Below are 25,688 nucleotides of genomic sequence, written 5' to 3'. Positions count from 1 at the left end.
TGAAAAAAACAGAACTAAACAAAAAGTTTGATCTCCAAATATAGGACTCAAGAGAAGCACAAAAAGATAAAAAGATATCTTGGGAACTATATTTCTGATATGAATATACATAAAGAATGCATGTATAATTTGGTTTTACAGTTATAGTAAAAAAAAAAAAAAAAATGAAATAATGGGAAAAAATGTCAAATACCTTCTTAGGAAAACAACAGACCTGGAAAATAGATCTAGGAGAGATAATCTGAGAATTATTGGACTTTCTGAAAAACATGATGACACAGTTCTCTTTGATGATTTTCTGGAAAATAGTGTCTAGGCTCTTTTTTTCATCATATTTTTCAGGGAGTCCAATAATTCATTCCATTTCCATTTGTTCTATTCTGATTTTTAATGGATTATTTTCTTCATATACTTTTTTATTTCTTTTTGTAATTGTCCAATTGAGTTTTTAAGTGAGTTGTTTTGTTCTATGGAATTTTTTTCCATTTCACCAATTTTATTTTTAAGAAAACTTTTTTCTTTTTCCAATTCACTAATTCTGTTTTTCAGGAATTTAATTTCTTTATTCACTCTATCTTTAAATGAGGGGGATGACTTATCCAGTCCCTCTTGCCAAGCTTCCCTTTCCTTTCCCCATTTTTCTTCTAGCTCTCTTGTGAGAGCCTTTTTAATTTATTCTATGAGAGTCTTGTGTGGTGGGGACCAGATCATATCCCCTTTGGGGATTCATCTAGAGAAAAACTCTTTTTAGTCTCCTCAGGGTTTAAAGTCTGCTCTCTATCCATATAGAAGCTATCAATAATTAGAGCATGGTTTAATTTTTTGCTCATGTTGACAAAAAAATAATCAAAGAAAACAAACACAAAAAAAAGCAAATACAGTGTGCTTTTTGGGCCATATGGTATTACCAAGCTTCCTCTACAGGTTACAGGAGGTAGCAATGAAGTAGCAGTGGAACAGCAATGGCTATGCTATGGCTGCACTGTGTCTGTGCTCTAAGATTCTGAGAGGTTCTATTAATTCTCCTACCTAGCTTGCATGATGAAAAAATGAGCCTAGACACTATTTTCCAGAAAATCATCAAAGAGAACTGCCCAGATGTCATAGAAACAGAGAGTAAAATAGACATTGAAAGAATTCATTGATCATCTACTGAAAGAGACCCCAAAATCAAAACTGCAAGAATTATTGTGGCTAAATTCCAGAACTATCAGACCAAGGAAAAAATACTACAAGCAACTAGGAAAAAAACAATTGAAATATAGAGGAGCCACAATAAGGATAACTCGGGGCTGGGCAGTATCCACATTAAAGGATTGAAGGGCCTGGAATCTGATATTCTGAATGCCTAAGGAACTTGGTATGAAGCCAAGGATAACTTACTCAGCCAAAATGAGCTTATTTTCCCAGGAAAGAATATGTACATTCAATGAAATAGATGAATTTCATCTATTTCTGATGAAAAAAACAGAACTAAACAAAAAGTTTGATCTCCAAATATAGGACTCAAGAGAAGCACAAAAAGATAAAAAGATATCTTGGGAACTATATTTCTGATATGAATATACATAAAGAATGCATGTATAATTTGGTTTTACAGTTATAGTAAAAAAAAAAAAAAAACTAGAAGTGGAAAGGAAATTGTACCAGAAAAAGGGTAAAGTGGGGGTACTACATTTCACGAAGAGGCAAAGGAACCCTATTATAATCTGAGGGAAAGAATGGAGGGGGATGAACGTAGTGTATATCTTACTCTCATCAGAATTGGCTTAAAGAGAAAAATATTAGACATATTCAATTTGCAGAGAAACTTCTCCCACCTCATTGAAAAATGGGAGTGGAAAAGTGAAAAGAGACAAAGTAAGCTAAGCAGAAAGGAATACAGAAATTGTGAGGAATAGGGATAAGAAAAGGGGAGGAACTTAAAGGTGGGGAAGGGATCCGAAAAAAAAGAGGGCTGTGAGAGACAAGTGGTGCTCACAAGTTTAATACTGGGGAAAGGGTATGGGGGAAGGAAAGGAGAAAAACATAAGCAAGGGTTAAACAAGATGTCAAGAAATACAGAATTAGTAATTTTAACCATAAATGTGAATGAGGTAAACTCCCCCATAAAGAGGAAGTGGGTAGCAGACTGGATTAAAGCCAGAACCCTACAATATGTTGTTTACAGGAAACACATTTGAAGCAGGGCAATACATACAGCATAAAGCTGAATCTATTATGCTTCAGGTGAAGTCAAAAAAGCAAGGGTAGCCATCCTCATCTCAGATCAAGCAAAAGCAAAAATCAATCTAATTAAAAGAGATACTTTTAGGATACTATATCTTGCTAGAGGGTAGCATAGATAATGAAGCATAGATATGAAGATAATATTCATAGATAATGAATATTAAAAATATATGCACCAAGAGGTATAGCATCTAAGTTCTTAAAAGAGAAATTAAGAGAGCTGCAAGAAGAAATAGACAGCAAAACTGTACAAGTGGCAGATCTCAATCTTGAACCCTCAGAATTAGATAAATCAAACTGCAAAATAAATAAGAAAGAAGTGAAAGAGGTAAATCGAATACTTGAAGAATTAGGTATGATAAATCTTTGGAGAAAATCAAATGGAGACAGAAAGGAATACACTTTCTTCTCAGTAGTCCATGAAACCTATACAAAAACTGACCATATGTTAGGAAATAAAAACCTCAAATTCAAATGCAGAAAGACAGAAATAGTAAATGCATCCTTTTTAGATCATGATGCGATGAAAATTACATTCAATAAAAAGCCAGGGGAAAATTGAGAAAAAAATAATTAGAAATTAAATAATCTCATCCTAAAGAATGATTGGGTAAAAAGTAAATCATAGACATAATTAAAAACTTCACCTAAAAAAATTACAATAATGAGACATCATACCAAAATGTGTGGGATGCAGCCAAAGTGATAATAGGAAGAAATTTTATATCTCTAGAGGCCTACTTGCATAAAACAGAGAAAGAGAAGGTCAATGAATTGGACTTGCAACTAAAAAAGGTAGAAAAGGAAAACTTAAAAATCTCAATCAAACACTTAAGTTGAAATTCTAAAAATAAAAGGATAGATTAATAAAATAGAAAGTAAAAAAACTATTGAATTAATAAATAAAACTAAGAGTCAGTTTTATGAAAAAACGAACGAAATAGTTAAAACCCTTAGGAAATCTAATTTTAAAAAGGAAAGAATAAAATCAAATTGTTAATCTCAAAAATGAAAAGAGAAAATTAGAAAACTAATGAAGAGGAAATTAGAACAATAATTAGGAAGTATTTTGCCCAACTTTATGCCAATAAATTTGATAACTTAAATGAAATGATAGAATACCTTCAAAAATATAGCTTACTCAGATTAATAGAGAAAGAAGTAAATTGGTTAATTTACCCATTTTAGTCCCATTTTAGAAAAAGAAATAAAACAAGCTATTAATCAACTCCCTAAGAAAAAATCCCCAGGACCAGATGGATTTACATATGAATTCTACCAAACATTTAAAGAACAATTAACTCCAATGCCATAAACTATTTGGGGGGAAAAAAGGGGATTGAAGATCCTTTTATGACACAGACATGGTACTGATGCCTAAACCTAGTAGGTTGAACACAGAAAAAGAAAATTATAGACCAGTCTTGCTGATGAATATTGATGTTAAAATCTTAAATAAAATATTTTAGCAAAAAATTACAGAAAATCATCCCCAGGATAATACACCATGACCAAGTATGATTTAAATCAGGAATGCAGGGCTGGTTCAATGTTAGGAAAACTATCAGCATAACTGACTATATCAATAACCAAATTAAAAACTATATGATCATCTCAATAGATGCAGAAAAAGCATTTGATAAAATCCATACCTTTAGCAAAGTTGCAGGATACAAAATAAACCCACATAAGTCATCAGCATTCTTATATATCACTAACAAAACCCAACAGTTAGAGTTACAAGGAGAAATTCCATTTAAAGTAACTACTGATTATATAAAATATTTAGGAATCTATCTGCCAAGGGAAAATCAGAAACTTTATGAGCAAAACTACAAAACACTTTCCACACAAATTAAGTCTGATCTAACCAACTGGAAAAATATTAAATGCTCTTGGATTGGATGAGCAAATATAATAAAAATGACAATACTACCTAATCTATTTATTTAGCACTATTCCAATCAGACTCCCAAAAAACTATTTTTGATGACCTAGAAATAATAACAACAAAGTTCATATGGAAAAACAAAAAGTCAAGAACTTCAAGGGAATTAATAAAAAAAAAAAAAAATCAAATGAAGGTGGCCTAGCTGTACTAGATCTAAAATTATATTATAAAGCAGCTGTTACTAAAACCATCTGGTATTGGCTAAGAAATAGACTTGTTGATCAATGCAATAGGTTAGGTTCAAAGGACAAAACAGCCAATAACTTTAATAATCTAGTATTCGACAAACCCAAAGACCCCAGTTTTTGGGATAAGAATGCATTATTTGACAAAAACTGCTGGAAAAATTAGAAATTAGTATGGCAGAAACTAGGTATTGACCCACACTTAACACCATACACCAAGATAAGGTCAAAATGGGTTCATGACCTAGGCATAAAGAATGAGATTATAAATAAATTGGAAGTGCATAGGATAGTTTACCTCTCAGACCTGTGGAAGAGGAAGAAATTTATGACCAAAGAAGAACTAGAGATCATTATTGATCACAAAATAGAAAAATTTGATTATATCAAATTGAAAAGTTTTTGTACAAACAAAACTAATGCAGACAAGATTAGAAGGGAGACAATAAGCTGGGAAAACATTTTTACAGTCAAAGGTTCTGATAAAGACCTCATTTCCAAAATATAGCGAGAATTGACTCTAATTTAGAAGAAATCAACCCATTCTCCATTTGATAAATGGTCAAAGGATATGAAGAGACAATTCTCAAATGAAGAAATTGAAACTATTTCTAGCCATATGAAAATATGCTCCAAATCATTATTAATCAGAGAAATCCAAATTAAGACAACTCTGAGATACTATTACACACCTGTCAGATTGGCTAGAATGACAGAGAAAGATAATGCGGAATGTTGGCGGGGATGTGGGAAAACAGGGACACTGATACATTGTTGGTGGAATTGTGAACACATCCAGCCATTCTGGAGAGCAATTTGGAACTATTCTCAAAAAGTTATCAAACTGTGCATACCCTTTGATCCAGCAGTGTCTCTACTGGGCTTATACCCCAAAGAGATACTAAAGAAGGGAAAGGGACCTGTATGTGCCAAAATGTTTGTGGCAGCCCTGTTTGTAGTGGCTAGAAGCTGGAAAATGAATGGATGCCCATCAATTGGAGAATGGTTGAGTAAATTGTGTTATATGAATGTTATGGAATATTATTGTTCTGTAAGGAATGACCAGCAGGATGAATACAGAGAGGACTGGCGAGACTTACATGAACTGATGCTAAGTGAAATGAGCAGAACCAGGAGATCATTATTTACCTCAACAACGATACTGTTTGAGGATGTATTCTGATGGAAGTGGATTTCTTCGACAAAGAGATCTACCTCAGTTTCAATTGATCAAGGATGAACAGAAGAAGCTACACCCAAAGAAAGGGAAATGAATATAAACTGCTTGCATTTTTGTTTTTCTTCCCAGGGTTAGTTATACCTTCTGAATCCAATTCTCCCTGTGCAACAAGAGAACTTCTTGTTCTGCACACATATATTATATCTAGGATATACTGTAACCTATTTAACATGTATAGGACTGCTTGCCATCTGGGGGAGGGGGTGGAGAGAGGGAGGGGAAAAATCAGAACAGAAGAGAGTGCAAGGGATAATGTTGTAAAAAATTACTCTGGCATGAGTTCTGTCAATAAAAAGTTATTAAAAAAATAAATAAAAATTTTTTAAAAGAAATGTTAACTTCAGCAATAAGAGCTGAAAATTAATTAAAGGAATTAGAGTAGGTAAAGGGGTATACATAGAGACCCCAAGAGATTCTACTAAAAAGCTATTAGAAATAATCCACAACTTTAGCAAAGTTTCAGGACACAAAATAAGTCCACATAAAACCTCAGAATTTTTATACATCACCAACAAAATCCAACAGCAAGAGAACAAAGAGAAATTCCATTTAAAATAACTGTCAATAGCATAAAATATTTGGGGATCTGTCTGCCAAAGGAAAGTCAGAAATTACATTAGCAAAATTACAAAACACTTTCCACACAAATAAAGTCAGATTTAAACAATTGGGAAAATATTAAGTGTTCTTGAATAGGATGAGCAAATATAATAAAGATGACAATACTCCCAAAACTAATCTATTTATTTAGTGATATACCAATCAGATACCCAAGAAACTCTTTTAATGACCTAGGAAAAATAACAACAAAATTCATATGGAAGAACAAAAGGTCAAGAATTTCAAGGGCACTAATAAAAAAAAATCAAATAAAGGCGGCCTAGCTGTACCTCATTTAAAACTATATTATAAAGCAGTGGTCACCGAAATCATTTGGTATTGGCTAAGAAATAGACTAGTTGATCAGGGGAATAGGTTAGGCTCACAGGACAAAATAGTCAATAACTATAGCAATCTAGTGTTTGACAAATCCAAAAATCCCACCTTTTGGGATAAGAATTCACTATTTCACAAAAACTGCTGGGAAAACTACAAATTAGTATAGCAGAAAATAGGCATTGACCCACACTTAACACCATACAACAAGATAAGATCAAAATGGGTCCATGATTTAGGCAAAAGAATGAGATTATAAATAAATTAGAGGAACATAGGATAGTTTACCTCTCAGACTTGTGGAGGAAGAAGGAATTTGTGACCAAAGAAGAATGAGAGATCATTATTCATCACAAAATAGAAAATTTTGATTATATCAAGTTAAAAACTTTTTACAAATAAAACTAATGCAAACAAGATTAGAAGGAAAGCAATAAACTGGGAAAACATTTTTACAGTTAAAGGTTCTGATAAAGGTCTCATTTCCAAAATATAGAGAACCAACTATAATTTATAAGAATTCAAACCATTCATCAATTGATAAATGGTCAAAGGATATGAACAGACAATTTTTCCATGATGAAATTGAAATTATTTCTACTCATATTAAAGAGTGTTCCAAATCACTATTGTTCAGAGAAATGCAAATTAAGACAACTCTGAGATACCACTACACACCTGTCAAATTGGCTAAGATGACAGGAAAAGATAATGACAAATGTTGGAGGGGATGCAGGAAAACTGGGACACTGATGCATTGTTGGTGGAGTTGTGAACAGATCCAACTATTTTGGAGAGCAATTTGGAATTTTGCTCAAAAGGTTATCACACTATGCATACCCTTTGATCCAGCAGTGTTATTACTGGGCTTATATCCCAAAGAGATACTAAAGAAGGGAAAGGGACCCGTATGTGCGAAAATGTTTGTGGCAGCCCTTTTTGTAGTGTCTTGAAACTGGAAAATGAATGGATGCCCATCAATTGGAGAATGGTTGGGTAAATTGTGGTAAATGAATATTATGGAATATTATTGTTCTGTAAGAAATGAGCAGCAGGATGAATACAGAGATGCTTGGAAAGACTTACATGAACTGATGCTGAGTGAAATGAGCAGAACCAGATCATTATACACTTCAACAACAATACTGTATGAGGATGTATTCTGATGGAAGTGGTATCTTCAAGAAAGAGAAGATCCAATTCAGTTCCAATTGATCAATGATGGACAGAACCAGCTACACTCAGAGAAGGAACACTGGGAAATGAATGTGGAGTACTTGCATTTTTGCTTTTCTTCCCAGGTTATTTTTACCTTGAATCCAATTCTTCTTATGTAACAAGAGAGCTGTACAGATCTGCACACATATATTGTTTCTAAGATGTACTTTAACATGTTTAACATGTATGAGACAGCCTGCTACCTAGGGAGGGAGTGGAGGGAGGGAAGGGAAACAGAAGTGAGTGTAGGGACAATATTGTAAAAATTACTCATGCATATGTTATGTCAATAAAAAGCTATAATTTTAAAAATAAAAAATGTTTCTCAAGGGAAAAAAATAAAATAAATTTTTATGAATAAAAAAAAAAAAAAAGACCTAATCTCTGCTCTCGTGGAGCTTACAGTATCAGATATTATTACTGATTTTCATTTTCAAGAGAGTGATAAAATAAAACTTTGGATTGCTTTTTTTAAATGCAATAAATAATCATAACACTTTAGAAGACAGATGAGGAATATATGTGGATGAGAGATAGAGGCAAAAACAAGCATTAGGTGGTTGAGCTAATGGAAAATATTTTCCCCCTGTATTTCTCCATTACTCTTCCCAGACTCATAGAAACAAAAGATCTCTTCACTTGTGATCTTGGCCCATTTAGTGATTTGTTTGGGTTACTTTTGGTTCTCAGTGGACTTGAGTAATACTCCTAAATGTTCATGGATGGGCATGCTCCTGAATCAGGACTCAACAAAATCAAGTGAGATACAGAATGAAAAAAGGGTCACCCTTCCTTTCCCGCATATAGATATTCTTACCTTCACCTCACTGCCTCTTTTCCACAATGCCATTCCTTTCTTCTTGTCGTATCAGGTTTTTTCTATCCTTTCTCTTCTGTCATTTCCCACCATGATCCCATTCCCAAACCTTTCAATTCAAATACAATTCTATCATTCTATCCTTTCTTTAACTAATCTACTGAATGGCCAAAAAGGCCCAGTTCTTAGTGTCTGCAGCAGTCTGGAAGGAGTGATCCACCTTCCAGAGGACTTCAGACTCATCTTTGCTCAGACTTACATGTTCTGATAATATAATATGTAAACATTGTCGATAATGCAAAAACCTTGAAAAAAAGTATTGGTCAGGTTGGGGAGAGGGGCTTGATGGTGCTTATTTTGTTGTGGGCTTTTTTGTTTGTTTGTTTGTTTTTTGGTATATGCAGCCCTAGCAAGTGACACCTAAGAAGTGCTTTAGTTGGTAGCTTGATTAGTCCAAGTCACAACTTGGGGACCCAGGATAACAAAGAGGGGAGTCAAGACAAACTACAGGAGAAATTATGATTAATCAGATAACTGACTCTGCCCCATTGAAAGAAATCATGACCAGGAAGTTCCTGTGGTCAGTGTGCCCCTCCCTTTTCTCCCTGCCTTAGCTACAAATGACAGAAGGTAGGAGAAAGCTGGAGCAGGAGCGGCATCTACTCTGTGTATCCTCTCTGGGAAGATGAAGCTCCTCCTCCTCCTCCTGCTGACTTTTCTTCTGTCTCTTGAGACTGGAGCTGGTGAGTCTCCTTTTGCCCAGAGAATCAGGCTTGAGTCAGAGTTTCACATACACTCCCAGGAGGACACATGGCAGTGTCCCAGGACAGAGACTTCTGCTTGGCAGACACTTACTCTAGAGAGGCTTTCCTTATTCAAATTTTTTCAAAGTTTTAGTTTTTCCTAATCATGAGGGAAGTTGATGACCTGACCTTGTGCTTGGACAAGGACTAAAGGTAAAGGTTAGATAAAAGTAAAGGGGTAAAGGGTTGGGATTCAAGCTTGGAGACATTACCCTATGCTGAAATAGAGGCGGATATTGTAAGGGAATGTAAGAAATATAGTGATGATGGTATTTCAGAGTCACAAGATTGGACTTAATTCCAGAAGAGAAAAAATAAGACCTGCGAAGCAATAATGACTGAGTGACAGCCTAAGGGGCTTGGGTTGGAGTTAGGTAGGAGGTGGTGTCCCACTATTTATATGGATCTGATGTTCTGTCTCAGTTGTGTATATCTATATATTTGGGATATGTGTATATGGGGCATTCTCTTTCAGATGAGATCATTGAGGGGAACAAATCAAAGCCTTATTTCCATCCTTACATGGCTTTTCTGGATATCAAACATTGTAATGAATGGAACAAGTGTGGTGGGTTCCTGATTCGCAGGGACTTTGTGATGACAGCAGCCCATTGTGCAGAAGAGTAAGTGTGTCTAGCCCCCTTCCCCCTCCCTGATACTCACCAGGTGAGGGATGCATTAAATAAGAGTCTAATAAGGACACTCCTGTCTCTTGAGGGCTATTCATCTAAAAGGAAAAGAATATTCATCTAAAAGGAAAAGAATCCTAGTCTGAACAAAAAGCAAGAGTGAGCAAGAAGATTTATGCTCCTAGTTGAGATCTGCCCTTTCCCCTTCAGGCCAATCCACCTTTGATGACTGTCCTGCCCTAAAATGATGAAGCTCATGCTTCAGAGCTTACCACCCAAGATTCCATATCTCAGCCAATGTCTTCCTCCCTGACACACCATGATACTCATGTTTTTGTTGCTCCCAGAACTTAGCAACTGTGGTTCTATGAAGAACTAAACTCTATCCCAGGGTTCTCTGGAGCACACAAGGTGCAATGAAGCTCCTCTTAATTTCATCCTTGACCTTCTGGACTTTCTGTTCCCTGGAGGCTGAATCAAAAGCAGCCTGAGGAAGTACAAGCAGATCCACTTGTCACCCTGTCCTCATCTGGATAACCCTCCCAAAGGAAGTCAGCCCTGTACTTCAGCCCTGATTGCTTGAGTCCCACATCCCATCCCTGAGCCCCACCAGCTGCCATAGAAACAGGGAGGAGAGGCTGACATTCTAGCAGAGTCCTTGGACTCCATTCTCAAAATGTTCCCTTCATGAGGAAGCTGGAACTCCTCATACCTCCCTCTTCTCTTGCTTCTCCAACAGCTCCATCACAGTCATCCTTGAAGCACATAACGTCAGAAAGCCAGAAGAAACTTGGCAGATTCTTAAAGTCAAGCATCAATTTGTTCACCCAGAATATAATGCTAAAAGGATTTTGAATGGCATCATATTACTAAAGGTAATTAATAGAAAACAAAGAACTGGGAATCAATAACTTTGGGGTACTAGTCCGATTTTGGCCCCGTCTTAGCTGTGTCACTTTGGGCAAGTAACTTGAACTTTCACACCTCCAATTTTCTTATCTATACCCTGAGAAGTTGAACAAAAAGATGTCTGAGGTCCTTTCTTGCTTCAATATTCCTTGTTCAATGTTCAAAGATGGGGGTGGGGATGAGGGATGGAAGGGAGGGAAGGGAGAGGGGAGAAGGGGAAGAGGGCAGATCAGCCTATTTTACTTATCCACAAAGAACAGGACCATTAGTAACAGGTGGGAGGAGGGGGTAGAGAGGTCCATATTTCAGTTCGGTCTGAATAAGAAAAAGTATCCTTCAAAGGATCATAGATTTAGACTTAGAAGAAATCTTAGAGACTGTCTAGTCCAACCCCTTCACTTTATAGATGAGGAAACCATGGCTCAGAGAGGTTTGAACACTTTGCCCAGGATCACACAGCTACTAAGAGATAGAGGCAATATTTGAACTCAGGTCTTCTGGGCTCCAAATTCAACCCTCTACCCACTAACATTCTCAAAATCAGACCTTCCCAGAGTTCAAATCCAAGAGCTCTTTCATGAAATATTCCACTAGAGTCTAGTGGTTGTCAAAGTGTAGTCCAAAGAATTGTTGGGGTCTCTGAAAACCTTTCAGAGGCACTACAAAGTCAAAATCATTTTTATTTCTAATATAGTAAATAGCTATAAATATAACCCATGTGAACAAAAACTCTTTGAGCAGATCCTTGATAGTTTTTTAACAACATGAAGATACTGAGAACAAAAGTTTGAGAACCACTGCACTAGACCAATAAGCCAACAACTCAGGAAGCAGTAAGTCCCCCATTACTGAAGGTCTTCAAAGACTGGATTTCAAGGAGGACATTTTTTATTTGGGAACAAATCATACTGTGATGTCTGGGGACCCTTGTAACTCTGAGACACTGTGGTAGATGTTTAAGGGGCTACAGTCTATGAGAATTGTGTGATCTAGTAGGAAGCCCTGAATTCACAAACAGAAAACATGGTCAAGTTCTGACTTCAACCACTTCCTTCCTGGGGGACTATTGACAAGTCATTTAACCTCTGTGAGCTTCAATTTTCTCATATGTAAAATGGAAATAATACATTATTACTCATTACCCACCTCACAAGAATGTATGAGAAAAGCTGAGCAAGCTGCCTGGGAAACAAATAGTGCTTAATCAATGCTTTTTCATACATTCATTCAAATCACTTTGCTACCTATAAAATGCCATGTACATGTGAGAAATTATGCTTCTTTCCCTTCCCCACTCTATGATACTATTTCCTTTTGTCTTCCCTTGTTTTCTCAAGAACCTGAGGTCACTCCATCTATGGAGCCCTTGACCCAGCCCATGTAACCCATCCCTGGCTCTGACAAAGCCCTTTTCCTTCCTTCTCACAGCTGGAAAAGAAAGCCAAACTGACAACAGCAGTGAATATTCTCCCTCTGGCCTCAAGATACAATTCTGACTTACCTGGGCAAAAATGTCTAGCAGTTGGCTGGGAAAGGACAGAACCAAGGGCTCTGCCATCACACATGAGGTGGAACTGAGACTAATGAATCCCATTGACTGCAAAGATTTTGACTCTTTTGATGAGAGATCCTAATTGTGGGTAGGGATTCCTAACTCAAGGAAATCAGTATTTAAGGTGAGTTCACATTTCATATTTCTCTTCTTTGGAAATGACTCTCTCTCTCCAAGAGTCAGAACCCTCCTAAGAAGGGATGGGGTCAGCACTTTCAGTTGGATCCAGGATTTTGGACCATAAGGTTGGGGGGAAGAATGATGTCTGTGAGAATAGGAAATATTCTAAATCCCCAGATCCAAGTCCCATTTCCCAAGCACTTGTGCGGTGAGAGGGTGGGAGACTCATTCTCTGCCTCTCCCCCCCCCCCATATCCTGCTCAGAATTTCAGAGAGATACTGATGGGGAGGAGAGAAGGAAGCCTGGGTGGGAAGGTGCCTCGGGATATGACCCAAGAAAAGAATCTGTGCAGGAATTTATGAACCCAGGAATGTCCAGGATTTCTGCAAAAACTCAGAAAGAGCCAGGGCTAAGGGGGCAAGGGAGGATCAGCCTTTCTTGCTTACTCCTCTTTGTCTAACAGGGAGATTCCGGAGGACCCCTCGTTTGTTCTGGTGTGGCCCAAGGCATTGTCTCCTATGGAAAATGGGATGCAAAATTGCCTTCTGTCTTCACAAGAATTGCTCTTTACAGCTCCTGGATCAATCAAATCCTAAAAGCAAATTAGCCCCTGTGGCCCTGGCTCAGCAGAAAGGAATCTCCCTCCTAGGGCCCAGCCTCTTCTCTGTGTCCCTCACACTAGGACTGTCCCCCTGCCTGCCCAGCTTCATCCCAGAGTCCAAGATGTGGGGGGGAGGGGAGGAGGGTAAAGGGTATGAAAAGTTACTCTGGACATTGAACTGAAGGTTGACTATGACTGCAATAAACGGAAGCATCCAGGCCTGTGTGTGCGATTACTCTCTCCCTCTGTAGTCCCTTCTCTCCCTGCCCAAGGTAGTCAGCACAGCAGCAAAGGACCTCCTAGAGAAGAGGGAGTCAGTATTCACAGTTTGGGAGTGGAAGTAAATAGTCCTTATTGTTCTTGGCTGGTGTTTCCTAATGGCCACTCATTGCATTAGGTTTTCATTTGACACCACTAAAAATGCTGGACTTATTTCCGGGAGAAATAAAAAGGAAGAGAGTACGGACTTCACACGATTCAGTAGTGAGCTTCACTATATTTCCTAGCAAAATGCTGGCTTATATTACTTCAAAAATTATTTGTGAACTTTTTAAAGGGGATGCAGAGCTTTTATTTGTTTGTCTTTTTTATTCTTTGCTGCAAGAAATGGTCTTCTGGGATGAAGGAGAGAGAAAGATACAATTGGAAATAAAATGATAAAAAATTTGTAAATGCAAAGTATTTAAATTTTAAAACTTAAGAAAAGAAAAAATGAAATGCAAGTAATCTATCATAAGAGTTTATAATGATTCATCAAAAATAGCTCATGCTAGATTCTTTTTAGTTCTCTTTTTGATTGGATTACTAGACTGATAGATGAGGAAAGCCATAGTCTTAGATTTCCTTAAGATAGTTGACTATGGTAAGATCACAGAATTTAAAGCTGAAAGGGATTTTAGAGAATATGTACTAAATCTCCTTCATTCTCTGCAAGAATGAGACACAGATTAAGGTTAAGTTACTTGTTCAATTTAATACAGATACTAAATAGCAAATCCAGGTTCTCTGATTCTAAATTCATACTGCTTTAGTATCTCTTTGATAGTCTCATGGACAAGATGCCTTTAATCATCCAAATTATAATAGAGTGAAATTTTATATTAAATATGTTTGGAGTTGTTTGAGTGACCAAATCCAAAGAGTAGTCATTAACATCAACCATCAGTCTATATTGGTCTATATTGCAGTGTCCTGGGATCAATTCTTTATACTCTCATGTTAAATGCTTTCTTCAAGAACTTGGATAAGGATATACATGAAATCTGATTTTTTTTTTCACTTTTATTTTCCCCAATTACAGTGTAAAAACAACCTTTTGTTGTTGTTGTTGTTGTTGTACATCTATATTCATTTTTTGGAAAAATCACAAGAGAGAGAAAATAAAACAAAAAAAAAAAAAAAAAAAAGTGAACATATTGATTTACATTCACTCTCCAGAGTGCTTTTTCTGTATCTGGGTAGTGTTTTCCAAAAGTTTATTGCTGTTACATTGGATTACTGAACCTCTGAGGAGAATCAAGTTTGTCATACTGATCATAGCACAATCTTAATGTTGCTATTGTGTGGGACAAGACCCACCAGCTCAAATAAATCAAATAAATTAAGGAGATTTCTCAAGGCAAAAGCAGAAAGGAATGCTATTATGATCTCTCAAGAAAGAGCATTTTGCTCCCCACAAGCAGTTGGGCAAGGAGTAGGGAGGCCCAGGTAACAGACAAGAATTATATGGAGGCCTGGGCTAACACTCCCTATAAGCTGGATCTTTGCTCTGATTAAGGACAACTGACCTCACACTCTAAGTCATAAATGAGGAGAAGCTTTCAACCCAACCACATCTTTAGCATTACTAAATTACCTTCTATGGGAGTTTCAGGACCAAGGTGGCCCCAACTTAGTCTCACAAAGAAAAGGTCCCACTCCTTGTAAACCAGGAGATTTCTGGAGAAAGAAACCTGGCCCTGGGCCCAGCCGGCCTTCACTCAGGCTGTAGAACACTGCCTCCATCTTGTGAGACAGCTGTCACAGTTCCCTTCATTCACTACCTACAATATTGACCTGGTTCTGCTTGTTTCATTCAGCATTAATCCATGTCCTTCTAGGCCTTTCTAAAATCAGGCTGTTCATCATTTTTTATAGAACGATCATATTCCATTATTTTCACACACCATAACTTATTCAGCCATTCCCCACCTGATGGGCTTATAGATGTCATCTCCACAAAACATGCAGATTGGAATAAACCCAAGGCTAGTAAACACATTAGATGAAAGAATTAGATCCAAAAGTTGAGATGATTTTTCTGAACTCCTCAGTAGCACAAAGGAAAAAGCTCTGTCATATAGAGTCAGAGAACCTGGATTCCAATCACATCTCTGGGACTTATGGCCAATTTGTTCTTAGATAAGATGCTTGAAGTTCTCTAGGCCTTGTCTATGAAATGAAAGAATTATACTTGGCTAATGTTGGAGGTCCCTTCAAGCTCTAGATCTGGTCTTGTGTGGGACAGAGACCTTTGTCCAAATGAATCATTGGGGTGGGGTGAGGAGGGGAGTTCTGGAGCTACAACATTAGGAGCATGCTGTGTGCTTATTGAAGGCTTCTTTGAATTTACACCCAGACCTTTGCAGATCCACAGTTCTTATCAGCAACTGGGGCACCTACCCAAACAAAACCATGGTATTTAATCCCTATATATTTTGATACTTCATCCCAATTCTTCATAATGAAATATCTTTTTTTTTTTTTTTTACAAATTAGGTTTTTAGAGCTAATTACCTTCCATTGTTCCTTTCCCAAAGTTCACAATTTCTGCCCTCTCTTGTATGAGGGACTCACCTAATCTTACCAAAGCCAAAGGGGAGCATTCTTACAGGCTCAAACCACTTAGAGTTTCCCATGTCAAAGGGAAATGGGAGCGTTTGACACATGTTGTAGAAGAAAAGCAATCCTAAGAAAGTTCAGAGGCCAATCTACTCAGTTAAATCTTTGGAAATACTTTGGAATAGGATACCCCAGGGGATTCTAGATAGAGGTATTTTTTTTATTATAACTTTTTATTGACAGAACATATGCCTGGATAATTTTTTACATCATCCCTTGCACTCACTTCTATTTCCACTTTTCCCTTTCCTCTTTCCACGCCCTCCTCTAGATGGCAGGCAGTCTTATACATGTTAAATAAGTTACAGTATATCCTAGATACAATATATGTGTGCAGAATTGAACAGTTCTCTAGTTGCAGAGGGAGAATTGGATTCAGAAGATAAAAATAAACTGGGATGAAAAGCAAAAAGGCAAACAGTTTACACTCATTTCCCAGTGTTCTTTCTTTGGATGTAGCTGGTTCTGTCCATCATTGATCAGTTGGAAATGAATTAGCTCTTCTCTTTGTTGAAGAGATCCACTTCCATCAGAATACATCCTCATATAGTATTGTTGTTGAAGTGTATAATGATCTCCTGGTTCTGCTCATTTCACTCAGCATCAGTTCATGTAAGTCTCTCCAGGCCTTTCTGAAATCATCCTGCTGATCATGTCTTACAGAACAATAATATTCCATAACATTCATATATCACAATTTAACCAGCCATTCCCCAATTGATGGGCATCCATTCATTTTCCAGTTTCTAGCCACTACAAAAAGGGCTGCCACAAACATTTTGGCCCCTGAACTATAGGTGCACATGAAAGAGAAAGGGGAGATGTTTTGTACTTTGTTACAAAAGGAACCTCAGGGACCTCTCTGAAACCTGGAACACAAACTGGAAGGGAAAGGAGATGGAGGAGGGAGAGATACAGAGGAAGTTAGAAAGAGAACAGTTAATAGTTCTATCCTAAGAGCATACATAGCTGCTTGCTTAGAAACAAACTTTGCTAGGGATGGAAGAAGTCAAGAGGCATAGAACACAATTTCTCTGTTCAAGATAAAGAAGATAGCAAAACCCAGCCAAGGTTGTGCCAAGGAACAAACTTCAAGTAGGAAAATGTTTGAGGAGAGAAAGAAAGGTGCATTGGGGAAAAGAAAAGTGGACTATAGAGTTCTCTGAATCTCAGCTCTGATGCTTATTAGCAGAGCAAATATGGATGACTCATTGAACCTCCCAAACTCTCAGTTTCTTTATATTTTAAATGGAAATCACACAATTTTTTTGAGACTTTCCCCCTATTTCAACTAGACAGGGCCACTCATGGGTTCAACCCCAATACCTGTTGGCACAGAAGCTTTAACCTGCTCCATTTTTACAGCAAGGTCCAGGTTCACTCTCCCTTAAACAGATCAGTGGCCCTCTATCCTGAAAGCTCACCAACCAGCAACAGCCTGCTACAGTTGTGAACTCTAGAATATCATTTATCTACCGGTTCCAATATCCCCTCCAGCAGAGACAACAATATTTCTACTCAAAGCAAAACATTTTGTAACCTTAAAAGATGGTAGCAGTATAAATGACTGTTATGGGAGGCCCCGTCAGTTGGATGCTGATGAGTAGAACCAGCCTGGAGAGAAGCACACAGACATGAGGGAATGAAGGCAAGCTTGAGGCTGGAGGTCTCTGAGACAATCAGGGACCCAGATCGGGTCATCTCCATGTGAGGACACAGTAGAGAAAGAACTGTTGGTTTCATACTGACCTTCACCAACACACCAAGATCCCCAGATAGAAGACTGATGACCTGTTGTATAACTGCAAGATTTGATCAGAGATAGTGATGCTATCTCCTCCATCACCGATCCCAACCTGATGCACAAAGAAATTTGATAAGGGGAATGACCAAATCACAAGGCCCTCTTGGGAAACAACCTAAATATAATATGTTTGGGAACAATCCATTAGGAAATGAGAAAGGCAAGAGATTGGTGAATGCAAATGGGAGCCAAGTTAACTGACTTGCTTCTGGGAGGAAGGGGATCAAGGCAGTAAAGAAGCTTAAGTGAGCTGTCTTCTCTAAAACATCTCTATAATAGGGGAGTTGGGGAAATACATCACAGGAATGCCTTCCCTCTCCCATCCACCATTCACTTGACTTCAGTGTCAGATCATACAGTCTTGTTTGTAGACTGCAGAGTCAGGCTTTGTCTTCCTCAAAGACCAGGGCACACTTACTCTAGTTCAAGCTATTTAGTACAACTGTTCCTAGTTCAAGGAACTTAATGTAGAAGGTATATTTCGGTGTTAGGTGGGAAAAAACTAGAAACTATGTCATATTCCTATAAAATATAACAATCTATATAGTGTCAAGAGAACCTTTCTTGTGGGAAAAAAACAACTCTCGTACACTAGATGATTGGCTGAGTTTATGATGACTAGAAAGAATTCCTACAGAGACAATAGGTCAGCAAGAGGATAAACTGGGCTCTTATAATCTAAGATTGGATATTCATAATGACAGCTTCAAATAGCTTTCAGTTTAGGAATGCTCTTGATGTTTCAGTGGTATCCTACATCCTCATGTTTATTGTAATGGAGTTTTCATTGTACTAGGCAAAACTGGACTCAGAGTATGTGTCTGGAAATGAGTAATTAGTGAGCTGGGGGTATACAAGATTAGGGAGAAGGGCTATCTGTTCCTGATGCTATGGAATCAAAAAGGCCCAGCCTATTGGACTTAAGAGTCCCCAATGAAAAATATGAATGTTTCTGGGATGGTTGGGTTTCATCAGCTGATAAGATAACCACAGGAAGGAAACTGAGGCTCAGAGCTAAAATGGCTTCTCCAGGATCACAGTGTTGAAAATATAAACCAATAAATGTCAGAAGTAAAGATTTTTATTCAGACTCTAAAATCAGAGTTCTTTCCATTGGACCATGACTACCTAATTTGTGAAGCCAAGCTAGAAATTGCAAGTGATTCAAAATTCAATTTAAGAGATGTTTTAAAATATATATAATCAACAAGCAGATGTGACAGTGATTCTTCTTAGAAATTCTGGATCCCTCTCAGTAGGTGCCCATTGTAAAGTACACATAGCTCAAGGCCACTTGAAGGATATAGGAATGTTTAGCCTCTGGAAAAAAAGAGTTAATGGCACAAGAGCAATTTTCAAGATTTTGGCTCTATTTAAGGAAGACATCTTAACAATTAAAGCTACATATCAGGAATAACTGCCTAACAACCAGAGCTATCCTAAAGTAAAAAGGGATGTCTAAAGAACTTGTAGGTCGAGCTTCTTTGATGTCTTTATGCAAAGGTTATGTAGCCAGTTGTGTTATGTCAGGTGAAGAGATTCATTCCTTTTATGTATAAGTGGGACTAGAAGGCCACTGAGCTCCTTTCTGTGCTTACCTGAGTTAGCTCTATTTAAAAGTGGAATCCACTGCTGGAGAAAGTATAATCCTAATGAATTTCTGGTCATTGATCTATGTCCTGTGAATTTAATTAGTATGATAATTTTTCCAAATTTGAATGCTTGAGTAAACTGAGAAAAATCAAGTTTTTAATCAGAAAAAGCCAAGGACCAGACTTGGAATCTTGTAGTTTCCCCACCAAAATATAGAAATCTTTAGACAGTTTGCCAGGCCACAAATCACAAGGCTAAAAAATTCCTATACCAATAATTGCAAATTGCAACTCTCCTTATCTCTATCAAATCCTAATTGCTTGGGGAGGCTAAGTGGTGCAGTGGATAGAGCACAGCCCTGAAGTCAGAAGGACCCGAGTTTAAAAGACCTGAGTCTTTTCTCAGACACTTAACACTTCCTAGCTGTGTGACCCTGGGCAAGTCATTTAACCCCAATTGCCTCAGGAAAAAACAAACAAACAAACAAAAAATCCAGCTTCTTAAATAGTTTTAGGAACACTTTTTGTTGCAGCAAAGAATTGGTGACAAAATGAATGTCCATCATCTAGGGAATGGATGAATAAATTATGTCATATGAATGGGATGGGATATTACTCTTCCATAAAAATTTATGATGAGACCAGTTTAAAGAAACCTGGAGAAACTAGTATGAATGGCTTGAGTGAGGTAAGCAGAAATGAGAATACAAATGTATACATACAGTGACCTCAGTGGGAGACCTTGGAAAGACTTAAGAACTTTTATAAATGTAATAAATAGTCATAACACTTCATAAGACTGATGGTGAATATATGTGGATGGGAGACAGAGGCAAAGACAAGAATCAGGTGAGTGAGCAAATGGAAAATATTTTCCCCCTGTGTTGCCCCATTACTCTTCCCAGACTCATAGAAACAAAAGATCTCTTCGCTTATGATTTTGGCCCATTTAGTGATTTGTCTGGATTACTTCTGGTTCTCAGAGGACTTGAGTAATACTCCTAAAGGCTCATAGATGGGAATGCTCCTGAGTCAGGACTCAACAAAGTCAAGTGAGATACAGAATGAGAAAGGGGTCACCCTTCCTTTCCCGCATATAGATATTCTTACCTTCACCTCACTGCCTCTTTTCCACAATCCCATTCCTTTCCTCTTGTTATATCAAGTTTTTTTCTCTCCTTTCTCTTCTGTCATTTCCCACCACATCCTCACTCCCACACCCTTCACTTTAACTACAACTCTATCATTCTATCCTTTCTTTAATCTATTGAATGGCCAAAAAGACCCAGTTCTTAGTATCTCCAACAGTATGGAAGGAATGATCCACCTTCCAGAGGACTTCAGACTCATCTTTGCTCAGTTACATATTCTGATAATATAATATGTAAACATTGTTGATAATGCAAAAACCTTGAAAACAAGTATTGGTCAGGTTGGGGAGAGGGGCTTGATGGTGCTTATTTTGTTGTGGGCTTTTTTGTTTGTTTGTTTCTTTGTTTTTTTGGTATATGCAACCCTAGCAAGTGACACTTAAGAAGTGCTTTAGTTGGTAGCTTGATTAGTCCAAGTCACAACTTGGGGACCTAAGACAACAAAGAGGGGAGTCGAGAGAAACTGCAGGAGAAATTATGATTAATCAGATAACTGACTCTGCCCCATTGGAAGAAATCATGACCAGGAAGTTCCTGTGGTCAGTGTGCCCCTCCCTCTTCTACCTGCCTTAGCTACAAATGGCAGAAGGTAGAAGAGAGCTGGAGCAGAAGCAGCATCTGCTCTGTGTATCCTCTCTGGGAAGATGAAGCTCCTCCTCCTCCTCCTCTTGCTGACTTTTCTTCTGTCTCATGAGACTGGAGCTGGTGAGTCTCCTTTTGCCCAGAGAGTCAGGCTTGAGTCAGAGTTCCCCATACACTTCCAGGAGGACATGTGGCAGTGTCCCAGGACAGAGATTTCTGCCTGGCAGACACTTCTTACTGGGCCCAATCTCTTTCTAGAGAGGCTCTGTAGACTAAAGGTAAAGGTTAGGTAAAAGTAAAGGGGTAAAAGGTTGGGATTCAAGCTTGGAGATATTGTCCTATGCTGAAATAGAGATGGCTATTGTAAGGGGATGTAAGAAATATAGTGATGATGATATTTCTGAGTCACAAGATTGGACTTAATTCCAGAAGAGAAAAAATGAGACCTGAGAAGCAATAATGACTGAGGGAAAGCCTAGGGGGCCTGGGTTTGGGTTAGGTAGGAGGTGGTGTCCCAGTATTTCCATGGACCTGATGTTTTATCTCAATTATGTTTATGTCTATATTTGAGGTATATGCATGTGAGAGGTTTCTCTTTCAGATGAGATCATTGGGGGCAAAGAATCAAGGCCCCATTCCCGTCCTTACATGGCTTTTTTGAATATCAAACGTAAGAATTCACGGTGCAACTGTGGTGGGTTCCTGATTCGCAATGACTTTGTGATGACAGCAGCCCATTGTGCAGGAGAGTAAGTGTGTCTATCTCCCTTCCCCCTCCCTGATACTCACTGCCTCTTTTCCACAATCCCATTCTTTTCCTCTTGTCATATCACGTTTTTTTCTCTCCTTTCTCTTCTGTCATTTCCCACCACTTCCTCACTCCCACACCCTTCACTTTAACTGTAGTTAAACCAGTTAACTACCAGGTTAGTTAACTGCCCTCATCTTTGCTCAGTTACATATTCTGATAATATAATATGTAAACATTGTTGATAATGCAAAAACCTTGAAAACATGTATTGGTCAGGTTGGGGAGAGGGGCTTGGTGGTTGTTATTTTGTTGTCGGCTTTTTTGTTTGTTTGTTTGTTTCTTTTTTTGGTATATGTAGCCCTAGCAACAGGTGAGGGATACATTAAATAAATGCCTCTCCTGTCTCTTGGGGCTACTCACCTGAAAGGAAAAAAATCAATCTGAGAAAAAGCAAGAGTTTTTCTCTTTCCCCTTCAAGCCAATCCACCTTTAATGATTGTCCTGCTCTAAATGATGAAGCTCATATTTCAGAGCTTACCAGCCAAGATTCCATATCTCAGCCAATGTCTTCTTCCCTGACAGGCCATGATACTCATGTTTTTGTTGTTCCCAGAACTTAGCAACTGTGTTTCTATGGAGAACTAAATTCTATCCCAGGGTTCTCTGGGAGCACACAGGGTGCAGTGAAGCTCCTTTTAATTCCATCCTTGACTTTCTGTTCCCTAGAGGCTAAATCAAGAGCAGCCTAAGCCAGTACAAGCAGATCCACTTGTCACCCTGTCCTCAACTGGACAACCCTCCCAAAGGAAATTAAGGAACTGTCTCTACCCCTTGCAAGTACTTCAGCCCTGATTGCTTGAGTCCCACATCCCAACCCTGAGCCCCATAAGCTGCCATAGAGACAGGGAGGAGAGACTGACATTCTAGCAGAGTCCTTGGACTCCTGTCTTAAAATATTTCCTCCATAAAGAATCTGGAACTCCTCATACCTCCCTCTTCTCTTGCTTCTCCAACAGCTCCATCACAGTCAAACTTGGAGCACAAAACGTCAGAAAGCGAGAAAAGACTTGGCAGACCATTAAAGTCAAGCGTCAATTTCTTCACCCAGAATATAATGATGAAAAGATTTTCAATGACATCATGTTACTAAAGGTAATAATTATTAGAAAACAAAGAACTGGGAGTCAATAAGTTTGGGGCACTTGTCTGATCTTGTCCCTGTTTTATCTGTGTCACTTTGGGCAAGTAACTTGAACTTTCACACCTCCAATTTTCTTATCTATACCCTGAGAAGTTGGACAAAAAGATGTGAGTCCCTTCTTCCTTCACTATTCCTTGTTCAATGTTCAGAGATGGGGAGAGAGAGGGCAGATCAGCCTATTTTACTTATCCACAAAGAACAGAATCATTAGTAACAGGTGGGAGGAGGAGGTGGAGAGGCCCATATTTCAGTTCTGTCTGAATAAGAAAAATATCCTTCATAGCATCATAGATTTAGACTTAGAAGGAATCTTAGAGACTGTCTAGTCCAAACTCTTCACTTTATAGATGAGGAAACCTTGGCTCAGAGAGGTTTAAACACCTTGCCCAGGATCACACAGCTACTAAGAGTTAGGGGCAATGTTTGAACCCAGGTCTTCTTGGCTCCAAATTCAACCCTCTACCCACTAACAGGCCTTCCCAGAGTTCAAATCCAAGAGCTCTTTCATGAAATATTCCCCTAGACCAATAAGCCAACAACTCGGGAAGCAGTAAGTCCCCCAATACTGAAGGTCTTCAAAGGTTGGATGTCAAGGAGGACATTTCTATTTGGGAACAAATCATACTGTGATGTCTGGGGGCCCTTGTAACTATGAGACATTGTGATAGCTGTTTTAGGGGCTACAGTCTATGAGAATTGTGTGATCTAATAGGAATTCACAATTAGAAAACACAGTCAGCTTCTAACTTCAACCACTTCCTGCCTGGGGGACTACTGAGAAGTCATTTAACCTCTGTGAGCTTCAATTTTCTCATATATAAAATGGAAATAATACATTATTCCCTCATTACCCACCTTACAAGAATGTTATGAGAAAAGCTGAGCACGCTGCCTGGGAAACAAATAGTGCTTAATCAATGCTTTTTCATACATTCATTCAAATCACTTTGCTACCTATAAAATGCCATGTACATGTGAGAAATTATGCTTCTTTCCCTTCCCCACTCTATGATACTATTTCCTTTTGTCTTCCCTTGTTTTCTCAAGAACCTGAGGTCACTCCATCTATGGAGCCCTTGACCCAGCCCATGTAACCCATCCCTGGCTCTGACAAAGCCCTTTTCCTTCCTTCTCACAGCTGGAAAAGAAAGCCAAACTGACAAGAGCAGTGAATGTTCTCCCTCTGGCCTCAAGATTCAATTCTGTCTCACCTGGGCAAAAATGTCTAGCAGCTGGCTGGGGAAGTACAGGACCAAATTCCAGGGGATCAAATACTTTACAGGAGGTGGAACTGACATTAATGAATCCCAATGATTGCACACGCTTTGAATATTTTGATCGGAGATCCGAGTTGTGTGTAGGGAATCCCAAGTCAAATAAAACAACATTCTCGGTGAGTTCACAATTCAAATTTCTCTTCTTTGGAAACCACTCTCTCTCTCTCTAAGAGTCAGAACCCTCCGAAGAAGGGATGGGGTCAGCACTTTCACAGGATCCAGGACTTGGGCAGGGGTTTGGAGCATAGGGTTTGGGGCCAGAATGAGGTCTGTGAGAATAGGAAATATTCCAAATCCCCAAATCCAAGTCCCATTTCCCCAGCACTTGCGGGTGGGAGAGTGGGAGACTCATTCTCTGCCCCCTCCCCCATATCCTACTCAGAGTTTCAGAGAGATGCTGATGAGGAGGAGAGAAGGAAGCCTGGGTGGGAAGGTGCCTCTGGATATGATCCAAGAAAAGAATCTGTGCAGGAATTTATGAACCCAGGAAGGTCCAGGATTTCTGCAAAAACTCAGAAAGAGCCAGGGCTAAGTAAGGCAAGGTAGGATCAGCCTTTCTTGCTTATTCCTCTTTGTCTAACAGGGAGATTCCGGAGGACCCCTCGTTTGTTCTGGTGTGGCCCAAGGCATTGTCTCCTATGGAAACATAAGTGCAAAACCGCCTTCTGTCTTCACAAGAATTGATCATTACAGCTCCTGGATCAATCAAATCCTAAAAGCAAATTAGCCCCTGTGGCCCTGGCTCAGCAGAAAGGAATCTCCCTCCTAGGGCCCAGCCTCCTCTCTGTGTCCCTCACACTAGGACTGTCCCCCTGCCTGCCCAGCTTCATCCCAGAGTCCAAGATGTGTGGGGGAGGGGAGGAAGGTAAAGGGTATGAAGAGTTACTCTGGACATTGAACTGAGGGTCGACTGTGACTGCAATAAACCGAAGCATCCAAGCTTGTGTGTGTGATTACTCTCTCCCACTGTAGTCCCCCCCTCTCCCTGCCCAAGGTAGTTAGCATAGCAACAAAGGACCTCCTAGAGAAGAGGGAGTCAGGATTCACAGTTTTGGAGTGGAAGTAAATAGTCCTCATCGTTCTTGGCTGGTGTTTCCTAACGGCCACTCATTGCATTAGGTTTTAATTGGGCACCAGGAAGAATGCTGGCCTTATTTTGATAAGGAAAAAAAAGGAAGAGATTACTGCCTTCACATGATAAACCAGTGAGCTTCACTATAGTTCCTAGCAAAATGCTGGCTTATATACTTCAAAAATTA

At 38.7% G+C, this 25,688-nt stretch overlaps 1 protein-coding gene across 9 annotated transcripts in view; it reads left to right on the top strand.

Moving 5' to 3' along the window:
* The window catches only part of LOC127551108 (chymase-like), a 219,695-nt gene extending 194,327 nt beyond the window's left edge, over positions 1-25,368 (top strand). For 3 of the 9 annotated variants that reach the window (XM_051980575.1, XM_051980570.1, XM_051980577.1), the window contains exons 2-5: positions 21,802-21,949; positions 22,968-23,103; positions 24,291-24,545; positions 25,013-25,368. In XM_051980575.1, the coding sequence (XP_051836535.1) occupies positions 21,802-21,949; positions 22,968-23,103; positions 24,291-24,545; positions 25,013-25,156 (683 nt within the window). In that variant the 3' untranslated portion in view covers positions 25,157-25,368. Of the gene's footprint in view, positions 1-9,244; positions 9,320-13,053; positions 13,411-21,206; positions 21,324-21,801; positions 21,950-22,967; positions 23,104-24,290; positions 24,546-25,012 lie in introns of those variants that run through there. The other 6 variants (XM_051980571.1, XM_051980574.1, XM_051980576.1 and 3 more) reach the window with 5 other exon arrangements.
* Positions 25,369-25,688: the final 320 nt, after the last annotated feature.

This window comes from Antechinus flavipes, chromosome 2 (genome assembly GCF_016432865.1).
Source record: "Antechinus flavipes isolate AdamAnt ecotype Samford, QLD, Australia chromosome 2, AdamAnt_v2, whole genome shotgun sequence".
Taxonomy (NCBI): domain Eukaryota; kingdom Metazoa; phylum Chordata; class Mammalia; order Dasyuromorphia; family Dasyuridae; genus Antechinus; species Antechinus flavipes.
Note: the sequence above shows the minus strand (reverse complement) of the source record. Positions and strands in the feature narration are given on the sequence as shown.